This window comes from Myotis brandtii, unplaced genomic scaffold, assembly GCF_000412655.1.
Source record: "Myotis brandtii unplaced genomic scaffold, ASM41265v1 scaffold399, whole genome shotgun sequence".
Classification (NCBI taxonomy): Eukaryota; Metazoa; Chordata; class Mammalia; order Chiroptera; family Vespertilionidae; genus Myotis; species Myotis brandtii.
The window spans coordinates 4224266-4236988 of NW_005365325.1; the positions used below are offsets into that span (position 1 = coordinate 4224266).

Here is a 12723-nt window from a genome sequence, read left to right on the forward strand (position 1 = left end):
AGGAAGCCTCATGTTCGCTTCCAGCTGCCTGGCTGCCGGCCACCATCTTGGCTGACAGTTAATTTGCATAAGGATATGCTGATTAGCCAATGGGAAGGGTAGCGGTCGTATGCCAATTACCATGTTTCTCTTTTATTAGTGTAGATTATATATATAGAAGATGCTCCAACTCTCAATCCTGTGATGCTTTTGATATGTGCATAACCTGAAGAGTCTGGTTACCATGTTACCTCTATAACCTGGAGGTGGCAGGTTAATGAAGTAGCTTTGACTTTTAATGTCTTCAAATGACATTAGTTTTGATATGACTTCTTTAGCTGTTTTCATGTCTAAGCAGTTAGAGAATTAGTTTAATGTGAACCTATCATTAATCGAATGTATACATATTAACTGGAACAATTATCTGTACCATTTAATTGGTATGCTCAAACACTAATATATTGAATTTACTTTCACATGCCATAAACATATGTAAAATTTCTGCAGAAAAGTTATTGCAGCTCTCATTTTAGAGTAAAAGTCCTCCAGGGAAGCTTAGGAGATAGATTTCCCAAAATGAGCTCTTAAGCACTCATGGGGAAAACCCACAAATTGGTGTTTGGGGCAGCCTGCTGTGTGTCTAATTACCAAGATATTAATTTCAGGAGAGAGAAAACATGTATGGCTTCTTGTTTGTTTCCTGTATTTGTTATGAAATAAGACTTCCCTAAGCAGACAGGTACATTTTTCCTTTATAGTTTTGGAGGGAATGAAAGATCTGCCCCAGCATATTCATCCCTCACCTAAATTTACTCTAATAATTCAAATGTCTCCATACCTTGATATCCTTGTGTTCTGCTCTAGACATAACTGTTGGCAGCTGTGAGGGCTTTTGTGGAAGAAGTGGGTGGACTGTTTTTTTAATTTTTCTTCTGATTGACAAGAAGAGTTCCCACACTGTGCAGCACATGCAGTTGAAAATATTTAGTGCGGTGATTATTATGTAATCCCAAGGAATATACACCTTTTCCCTTTTCACTATTTTTGCTGAGGTTTAGTATTAAATTGTAACATATTCCTGGTCTACTTTTATTTGTTTATTGATACAAAGGTGAATTAAAAACAGGTCAACCCATTCCCAGAATATTGTGAGTTAGCCACACAATTATTAGAATGCAGAGCTGCCTACTTCGGAGCAATGTTGTAGGGCATTAGGAAGGTATGCTTAATACATGGGAGTGGCTAGTTCTTACAGTTAACTATCGAACTGGAGGCAGAGAAGCAAAGGGTTCTGGAGTCGGAGAGACATGCTACAAGCCAGCTCTGTTCCTTCCTAGCTCAGAAACTGGCCTTGAAATTTGCCTCTTTAAACTTATGTCCTTCATTGGTAAAATGAGACCTCTACTATCTACTCTCATTGAGTTATGACAATTACATGAGATATGGCATACAGAGTGCTTACCATACCCTCTGGTGTGTAGGTGATCAATATATATTAGGGGGACTAACTGAAATTCTACCTACGATGGTTACCAGACAAAGGAGGAAAAGTCCTGAATTGCTCTTGTCTTGCCAGTGTAGCAAAGTAGAAAGACACTTTTGGGAAACAGAATCATCTTAGTTTAAATCTTAACTCAGTCATTTACTAGCCATGTAAAATATAAAAATATAAATGATAATATGATAATACATGTGGCCTAAAATTAAGCATACATGAAATAAACTTATGTCATTTGAATTTTGCCATCCAGTGATAAACACTATAAAAATTTGTTGTATAGAATTCTAAGTATTTTCACCCTACCTGGTTTGGCTCAGTGGTTAGAGCAGCAGCCTGCAGACTGAAGGATCCCAAGTTCAATTCCGGTCAAGGGCACATGCCCAGGTTGTGGGCTTGATCCCTAGTAGGGGGTGTGCAGGAGAGAATCAATGATTCTCTCTCAATATTGATGTATCTATCTCTCTCTCCCTCTCCCTTCCTTACTAAAATCAATACATTTATATTTAAAAAAATAAGTCTAAGCATTTTCTCAACAAAAATGAGCTAGACATTATTATATAACTAGAGGTCCAGTGCATGGATTTGTGCACTGGTGGAGTCCCTCAGTCTGGCCTACAGGGATGGGCTGAAACCAGCTCTCCAACATCCCCTGAGGGTCCTGGATTTCAAGAGGGTGGTTCTTGGGTGACGCACCCTAGAATCGGGCCCCCTCCTCTCTGGTTCCGGGTGCATTACCCGAGAACTGCAGCTGCCAAGTCACTGCAGCTCAGCAGCTCCTGTGTTGAGTTTCTGCCCCCTGGTGGTCATTGCGCATCAGAGCTACCAGTCAGACGGTCAAATGGTTGGATGGTCACTTAGGCTTTTATATATATAGATTGGTATTGTTCACATATTGTTTTTTGTAACCACCTTCTCATGTAACCATACTGGGGTTGGGGGGGGGCATGTCTTTTTCAATTGCCTGACTTGAGGGCATTTCTATTTTTAATTTCATCTTTTATTCTTGAATATTTAAGTGCTTTATTCCCTCCCATTCCTCACAAATTACAGTGTGAGAACATCCTTAAACATAATTATTTGGGCTAACATTTAATTATATTCCTGGTTAAATTCCTACTGTGGGTCAAAGAGCAAGATTCTTTTAAGGATTTTAATGCTTACTGTCAAAATGTTTTCCAGAAGATTTGGATCAATATATGCATCTACCAGCAAGAACTAACACTGAAAGTTTATAGCATCAATTTTGGGTTTTATTTTGTTTTAAAATGTTTTCTAATTTGGTTTAAAAGAATATTAAATTTGCATTTCTTCAATTATTAGTATTGTTAATCATTTTACATGTTAAAATTATATTGTTTTTCAGTACTTTTTTACTTTTACATTTATTAATTATATTATTATGATATCTTTGCAGATTAAGAATATTAACCATCATTATATACATATGTATTCAAGTATGTCAGCTTATTTCCACATGTTAAGTTTATATCTTACTTCTAAATGTTATTGTAATTTTGATACTGATTAGTATCTAAATAGTCAAATCTATCAAGCTTTCCATGATTAATTTTATTGCTGATTTACAAAAGCCATTTAGAATAGCCCACATGAAAGGCACATTATAAAAGACCCCAGTGGCCATCTCATTCTCACCTTGTCCACCCAATGAACACTGTCTCCAGTCTTAACAGAGAGTTTTTCTTGTTACCAATTGAGTTAAAGCTGAACATCATCTGCCAAAGCCAGCCAATTTGATACAGTCAAATTGAATGGCCTTGTGATTGAAATTTAATGAACTGCTGAAATATTCATGCCAATATTTTCCTAGTCCATAACCTTTTTTCTGTCTAATTTGATATCCAACATTCTGTAAGAGGATACATCATTGTCATTTGGAATATAGATTCATATTCCCAGACTCATTATTGGCAACATCTGTAGTTATTTTTGACATTCCAAGAGAGAGTTTCAGCAGCAAACTCTTCATTAATGGCTACAACAGAAATCATGGATTCTGCTTCAGAAGTTCATTTTTTTCTAACCCAGATTAACTGTAGACATCCCTTGTACACTGTCCACATCCAGAGGCCTCAGTTGGTATAGAGCAGGGGTGGGCAAACTTTTTGACTCGAGGGCCACAATGGGTTCTTAAACTGGACCGGAGGGCCGGAACAAAAGCATGGATGGAGTGTTTGTGTGAACTAATATAAATTCAAAGTAAACATCATTACATAAAAGGGTACGGTCTTTTTTTTTTTTAGTTTTATTCATTTCAAACGGGCCGGATCCGGCCCGCGGGCCGTAGTTTGCCCACAGCTGGTATAGAGCATGGCTCTTTGACAGAGAGGAGGATTTTGCTTCTGAGAATCATCCAGTTGTCTATAGGACCTTACCTTTAAGTGCTATTCACAGTGCTCTCTATGTTAATATGACAGAGAAAGGCAATATTTACCTAAACTATGTTAAAGACAATCCCTCTCTACTTAAGAACTTTGCTTGCAGACAGCCCAGGTACTCCAGTGTATGAATTTATAAAATTATCCCTTTTCTTACATTACAAATTTAATGTAATGTAATGTAAACTGGAGACAGTTTCCTGGTTTTCTTATCCACACAGGTGTGACAGAATATGTTTGTCAAAATGTTCAAAGGAAATAAACTTGCCTATAAAAATTAGTTTATGATTTTTATTGGGTGTTTGTGACTGTTGCTAACGATGCAAAAACAATTCAATTAAAAGTGATCTTAGAATTTTGCCTCTGGCTGAGGCCTTAGGCCTGGGTAGCCCCCTCCGATCGCCGGCTCTGACCCTGGCCGAGGCCTTAGGCCTGGGCAGGGGACCCCTAGCCCCCTCTGATCGCTGGCTTCACCATGTCAACTCAAAATCATTCAGGAAATGTTTACACAATGGTTGACAAACCAAATTCTCAAACAGATGTAATGTCACAATGCCCAGAAACTAGTCAGATATAGTTCTAGAAGTACAATAGCAGATTATGCAATTAGATAGTTTCAGTGAGACATTAGACTACAATTTCTTTTTAAAAAAATATATTTTATTGATTTTTTACAGAGAGGAAGGGAGAAGAATAGAGTTAGAAACATCGATGAGGGAGAAACATCGATCAGCTGCCTCTTGCACATCCCCTACTGGGGATGTGCCTGCAACCAAGGTACATGCCCTTGACTGGAATCGAACCTGGGACCCTTCAGTCCGCAGGCCAATGCTCTACCCACTGAGTTAAACCGGTTAGGGCTAGACTACAATTTCTTGAATTGAACAACTGTGTCCTGTTACCATCATCACACACCATCTTCTATTTTCATGTCAAAACCAAAATATGCATGCAGGTTTAACTATTTCTTCTTAATTTTATATTCCGAAGTTCAAGTTTCATCAGTGAGATTTGGGAAATAACTACTGTTGAGCAGAAAAGAAATGGAGGGGATCATTGATGGCTGTAAATCCTAGAGATGCAGATCTACAGATTTCATTTAATCTTAGTTCATTTTCTAATTCTTTGAAGTATACTGTATTTGTCTTCCTGTTGAGGATATAGGTATCTTAAGAAACAACATGTGTTTTTACTCAATTTTTCTTATAATTCTTCCTGTCAAACTATTTGGAACAATGCTTTACCCATTGTGTTAATCAGGTACAGAGACAGATGAAGGAAACACAAGGAGAACAACCTCTAGCTTGTTAATAATCTAAGAATTACTGGCACAAAATAATGACTCCTTTAAACAAAACCAAATAGGATTGAAAGAATTTGGTGCAAGCATATATTTATTAAAGTTTGGTTTCTTTTGTAATAATAATATTTAAATTGTGCCATATTTCTTCACTAATGTTTTGGTGGTGACTGTAAAGGGATTAGCAAAATTAATCCAAAGCAAACATCACAGAGACAGATGTATTCACAAACATGATTATTAGCCATGCAGTGACAATGAAAGCTATGATTCCTTGTGTTAAACTGAAAATTTCTTTTACAAAAGCATTCATATTTTAATAAGTAAAAAACAAAAAAAAAACAACAAAAAACAACAACAAAATAAACTTGGACTGAGTCGGGATTTGTCTTGGAACCCATCAAAGGGTGTTGAACAACCACACTTGGATGCTTTGAAGAGTCTGATTTTGAGGGATGGTGCAACTGATGGAGCCGGGGTTTTTAAAACTGAACTCTACCCAGTTACCCATTTGTTAATGATCTAAGCTTCAGTGAGTTTATACAAACCAACAATATAGACAGCTTTTACTATGCTCCAGATACTTGATTTGATTATCTCACATAGTCATCAAAGCAGACATGATTCTGATTTTACAGACAGAGAAAAAAGGCTATTTGAGTTTAATCTGCTCAAGTTAACACAGTAAGTAGTGGAAGTGGAATTCAAATCTTGGTCCATTTGATACCAGAACTCATATATTCATTAAAACCATACTGCCTTTCAAAAAACATAAAAAAAAGATGGACTAACCCCCTAAAGAAGATATTACTGAATAATTTTGTATTTCAGATTATTTGATAAAATTGTTTTGGATAATAATATATATCTACACATTATTTTTCAATTTTGAGTCCTTAGATATGTGCATTAGACTTTGTGCTTTCTTACACTTTCCTGCACAGTATAGATTACTATTGAAAAAAATTGAAAGTTTTTAGATGTTACGATCTTCAAATGGCTTTATTAATAGTTTAATTTACCTTACCTTACCTTAGACAATCTTTTCTTGGATTCAGAATCATCTTTGGGAACAAAATCTTTAATTAGCCGAGATCGGTCATAATTAGCATGTTCTGATTCATCCAGGTAATCCTTATCTTTTCCTAGGCCTAGAAAAGAGACAAAGACAATTAAATCCATTTTTTTATCCTTTTTCTCTCTCTTTACATGGACTAATCTTTCTTTTTTTTCCCCCAAATTTTCCCAAGGCTCAGCCAAGTATAATTTTCTTATGACCCATCCATTTAATAAGTAAACAAAAAAATTAATAACATGAGACCTCACCTGTTAGTGGATTAATACCGACACTAAAGTAACTTTCATAAGAATTAAATGCATTTCTGCTACTAAATGCACTTAAACTTTTTGAAAATAAAATTAGAATTATGCAAATTTGATTGGACACCAAGTCTCTTCAACCTGAAGGTAGAGATATTCTGTAAGAATTCAATATCAAAATATATTTTATACAAATATAGATATTTGTAAGAATTCAAGATTCCTAAGCAGGTGTTGCTCCAAAGGGTCAATACTCTAACCATACAGCCACACAGGCCATGGCGCCAGGTACTGTTGATTCTAGGCTACAGGAAAAGTCTCTGTCTTCTGAAAACAGAGTGAGAAAAATAAGTCACATAATCTCAGGTAATACTTAAGTATTATGAATAAAAATAAATCAAGATTAGGAAACAAAATGAAGCTCATATGAAATCTCTTTCTATCAGGGCTCTGGGAGAGGAGAAAGGTTATTATGAAGAAGGAACAAAAGATGTTAGGATTGGCGGCAGCATTCACTGTTAGTAAAAGGCAGCATTAGGAAATGTCCTAGAGAGGCCACGCCCACGTATCTTTTAGGACCTCAGAAGCCATAGTAAGGAGTTTATATTTTAAATGTTATAGGAAATAGGGAGGGATTTGAATAGAGAAAGAATGATATTTAATTTCCTTTTTATTAAAGACTCCTAAAACTGATATCAGGAGGTAAGAGTTGGAGCAGAGACCAATTAGGAGGTATTACACTACTCTGCCCAGAGATGGTGAAGACTGGACTGAGGTGTAGTAGTGAGCACAGCACTTGTAGCAGAAAGTGGTGCAGTGTCAGATTCTAAATATAATTTCAGAACTGAGCCCAGAGAACTTATTTAATGTCTTTAACAAACAATTGAAAAGATTTACAGTGACTATAAGGCTGTCACAACTGGAAAAACAATATGTTCTTCCAGTACAATATTCTTATTTCTACAATTATTAAATAGATTGGCAACATTAGTAGAAAGTTCTTGTTATACCATATTAATAAGAGACACTGTTGGAAAAAAATAACAAAAGTTGGTGGAAATTATCTAAGATTGTAGAACAAAAGCAAAATCACCAGGTACTCATTTGACTACAACTGTTTTAAGAAGATCAATGAAGACTCCACCATGCTAAACTATTATGATAATAGAAAGCAACAGTGCCTTAATTGTCTAATATAAACCACTTCCTGAGGGAGTTGTTTTATAGTACTCATTTGACTACAACTGTTTTAAAGAGATCAATGAGGCTCCACAACACTAAACTATTATGCTAATAGAAAGCAACAGTGCCTTAACTGTCTAATATAAACCACTTCCTGAGGGAGTTGTTTTATAACATTAGCAAAACGTTGATTTCACAAGATTTGACATATTTATATGTTGGTTCGTTGGACTCAAATTATGTTGGTCTTAATGAGCCCTATTTATTTTATTTCAAAGTTATCTGATTTTACAGCACCACAGGTGTGGGCAGAATTAATCACCTCTTAATATGAATTGCTCTGTCCTGCATACTAACAAGAAAAAAGGGTGGATGATAGTACCAGGGTTTCTAGGATTGATGAACAGAATTATTGTCACACAGGATTTCAGATTGATTATCACATGGATTAGCACTTTCCAAAATGACTGTGTGTGTGTGTGTATGTATGTATGTGTGTGTGTGAGTGACAGTGTGTGTCTTTGTGTTTGTGTGGCTGGGGGCACAGGGTGAAGTGGTGCCTGGCTTCATGACCTGCTCTATGAAAAGAATTAAAGGCTCAGAGGTGGCAATAAAAAGAATGAAAAAAAAAAACCAAACAAACAAAAAACAAACCAACAACAACCAAACAACAAAAGTCTAAATCTATCAATCTGATTAGCTTTTTAAAATCAATGATCTCCTATGTATATTTAGCATTTTACCCCCCTCCCAATCTTTCACAGCTCCCATCCTGATACTTATTATCATCTTGCAGAGCTAGTGTTCTATGGACATCACTAAGCACTTTTCACCTTAGAGGCCTCTGTTCCTATTGTGGTGATGAAGAGAGAAGGCAAGGGATTAAAACTTCCTGAGTTGGAATCTCAGTTCTCCATTGGCTAGCTATGGCATTTGGCAAATTACTTTATCTCTTAATGAATCAGGTTCCTCATCTGTAAAAACAGGCTGATAATACTACCTGACCCAAATCATTGTTATGAGAATTGAGATAAAGCAGGTAGAGAGTTGTGCAGTAAGAGTTCAGTAAATTATTGTTATTCCAATCTGCCATTTGGGTGATAAGAGGAACAGCTGGTTTGTGAAGATATCTTTGAGATCAGCAGACTTTGGTGTTGAAAGGTAAGCCTAATTGCTGCATAAAGCAATAAAACTCTAGGATGATGTGCTACGCCTGTTCATTTAATTCAGCAATCTTGCAAAGTATGGATAATGAATCCCAATTTACAAATGAAATTACTGAGGCCCAGAGAGGTTAATGATATGCCACAGTCACACAGCTAGTAGGTACAAGAATGGAGATTTGACCAAAGTCTGAGTGGGAAAACAGCATTGCATCTATATTACACTAAAAGTCCTGTTGGATAACTTAAAGTGGAAATTTCCAGCCTTGAACCAATAAACTGTTAATATTCCTTCCTCTATAACTCCAATGTTGAACAATGAGAAATATCAATTCTCAGTGACCATACACAGTTCACTCTGCCACAGCATTAATGTTCTCACGGGGCAGTTCAAAATAGTTCACTGTAAAAAAGAAAAGGCATTACTTAGATGCATCAGTCAGGTTCCAAAAATTATATCAGAGCCTGTTAGTACTTGGAAATTCCCATGCATTAGCCAACCCAATGCTAGAAGCTAATAGTCTGAACTCCAAACGAAAAATTAGAGAATGTAACTGTTGAATTTAAAAGTGAGCATTTATCCCTAAAACACTCATGTTTTATTTAATTACACTCTTGTTATAGTTGATGCCATTTTGCTTGACCTCTTCTTAAAGATGACTTTTAAATACAAGTTATACATATGACTCTAAAATAGCATTTCCCATCCAGGTGTTATATCCAGATGGATTCCTAGAATACTTGGTGATATACTATTGTCAGCCAGAGCTTCATTCTCACTTTCATTATGAAGGCCAACACCTCATGTGTACATGTTTTAAATCCTTAAGGAGCTGTGATGTTTCTCTAAATTGAATAAATGATAGAATGATGCTGGGAAATGCCAAAATATTGAGTATGAGGTACAATGCCTGGAGAGATATAAATACAAGTCAAGTGTGTCAAATGATTGAGATATATTGAACAAAGAAGAAAAAAAAACATGGTGACAGGGCATCCAATTATATTAAACGTTTAGAGAAAATTTTAATATTTGTGATAGCAAGCTGTTAAAAATAAGAAGCATGGAATGAAATAGACAGGTTTGGATGATTAAAGTGACAGGTTATTAACTACTACTAATTTGGGAGAATTATTAGTGAAAGGTGATGTGCAAACTCTACCACCTATATGGATATTCTGGACAAGGGTTTTTTTTTCTTTCTTTATTGATTAAGGTATTACGTATGTGTCCTTTCCCCCCCATCCCAACTCCACCTCCCGACTCATGCCCTCACCCCCCTGGTGTCTGTGTTCATTGGTTAGGCTTATATACATGCATACAAGTCCCTTGGTTGATCTCTTCCTCTTACCCTCACACTTTTCTAACTTCCCTCTGAGGTTTGATGGTCTGATTCATGCTTCTCCTTGTTCTTTATTGATTAAGGTATTATGTATGTGTCCTTTCCCGCCCATCCCCACTCCACCTCCCCACTCATGCCCTCACCCCCTGGTGTCTGTGTTCATTTATTAGGCTTATATACATGCATACAAGTCCCTCGGTTGATCTCTTCCTCTTACCCTCGCGCTTTTCTAACTTCCCTCTGAGGTTTGATGGTCTGATCCATGCTTCTCTGTCTCTGGATCTATTTTTGTTTTTTGTTTTTTATCAGAAAATAACTAGCACTACTAACCTCTTTCAGAACTAATTACTATAGAAAAGACCTTTGTACTCTGAATGTATTTGTTTTGATGAAATGTTATTTTTGACATTGTATATGAGATGAATCTGCTGGTGACTGTCTTCCTTTAATTAGGGAACTTAATAAGCCAGCACTGTTTCTATGCCACACACACAAAAACAGTATCATAAGTAACACAAGTAATCTGCAGTCATTCCGAACGCTGTTATAAATAACCCAGCTCATCATTAAAAAACTATAAAAAAGTATCTTAACAATGTACTCAGAGAGAAACCAAGGTACAAATCTTAGGCTACACATTATTTAATATTTATGTAGGGAATAGTTAGGAGTATGGCTACTGACTGCATACCCAAAGCATTTAAAACCAATTTTCTGGAGGCGGGACCCAGGGAGTTTTAAAAGCTCCTGACTCTAATGTGGAGCCAGGGTAGAGAACCACTGATGTAGGCAACAGAGCTGGGTCACCAATGTGTTCACTAATGAAAACTCAGAGCTTAATGTCTGCAGGTTATAAATAAATTCACTTTGAGGTTATAAAATAAGTATTGGATTAAATTATTATCACTTTTTGATAAATTCTGGCTTTATTTGGGCTTAATTTATAATTAGGAAAAGCCCCAGTTCAAAGGCATTGATCACAGGCAATTCCAGCAAGCCAACATATTTAAATGTAAATCTTGCTCAAAGAAAATATAGGTACCAAACTTATGGACCTATAGAGAACACTTTATGGACTTGACCCCAAAGGAAAGGGAGGTAAAAGGAAAAATAAATGAATGGGACTGGATAAAACTGAAGAGCTTCTGCACAGCAAAAGAAATGGACAATAAAACAAACAAATAGTCAACCAGATGGGAGATGCTATTTGCAAACAGTAGCTCCAACAAAGGTTTAATTTTCAAAAACATATAAAGAACTCATAAAACTCAACACCAAACAAACAATCCAATCAAAAAGTGGTCAGAGAGCCTGAAAATACACTTCTCCCCAAAAGACATACAAACAGCCAATAGATATATGAAAAGATGTTCAACCTCACTAGCAGTTAGGAGAATGCAAATTAAAACTACAATGAGGTAACACCTTACACCTGGTAGAGTGGCCATTATCAACAAGACAAGCAATAACAAGTGTTGGAGAGGTTGTGGAAAAAAGGGAACCCTCATTCACTGCTGGTGGGAATATAGACTGGTACAACCACTATGAAATCAGTCTGGCAACTCCTCAAAAAATTAAGAATAGAGCTACCATACAACCCAGCAACCCCACTCCTGGGTATATACCTGAAAAACTCAAAATCATTTATGTAAAGATACAAGCACCCCCCTATGTTCATTGCAGCATTATTCACAGTGGCCAAAACATGGAAACAACCAAAGTGCCTTGTGATAGAGGACTGGATAAAGAAGATGTGGTACATATACATAATGGAATACTACTCATCCATAAGAATGGATAAAATAGCATCATTTACAACAACATGGATGGACCTTGAGAACATTATGCTAAGTGAAATAAGTCAGACAGAAAAATCTAAGAACCATATGATTTTACTCATATGTGGGGTATAATACTGAAACATATGAACACAAACAGCAGTGTAGTGGTTGCCTGAGGGAGGTGGGTGGTGGGAGAAGGGGATCCTAATATGAGGTGACAGGAGAGGATTTTACTTTGGGTGGTGGGCACATAGTACTATAATATACAGATTTTGTAACTTAGAAATCTACACATGTAACTAATATGTTCATGTTGAGCAATGTCACCCCAATAAATTTAATTTAAAAAATAATAAAGAAAACTTTGCATGAAAACAGAGAAAGGCCAAAGAGGAAGTTGAGTAAACTTGTCACTGTTATAGGAAAAATAAATAAAAAATTAGATTGCCTATGAATGGAGGGTCAGAATCGATAGAACCTTTCAGTATCAATATTATTCCAAGTACTAGGTGACTAAAAACTAGTTTTACATTTCATTTTTTGAAAACTATTCATAGAAATGTATTCTATTTTGACTGGTATTCTATTTTGCAGGTTTGAACCCTGGCCCTATCCAGGGTGAGTGCAGGAGGCAACCTGTAACCAATCAATGTGTTCCTCTAACCTCTCTCTCTTTCTCTCTCTCTCTCTCTCTCTCTCTCTCTCTCTCTCTCTCCCCTCTTCCCTCCCTCCATTCCACTCTCTCTAAAAATCAATGG

The 12723-nt window shown here is 36.4% G+C and overlaps 1 protein-coding gene across 2 annotated transcripts in view; it reads right to left on the reverse strand.

The window, feature by feature from the left end:
• The window catches only part of ANO3 (anoctamin 3), a 285060-nt gene that overhangs the window by 156570 nt on the left and 115767 nt on the right, over positions 1 to 12723 (reverse strand). For both annotated transcript variants that reach the window (XM_014545226.1, XM_014545227.1), the window contains one exon: positions 6209 to 6327. In XM_014545226.1, coding sequence (XP_014400712.1) covers positions 6209 to 6327 — 119 coding nt within the window. The remainder of the gene's footprint in view (positions 1 to 6208; positions 6328 to 12723) is intronic.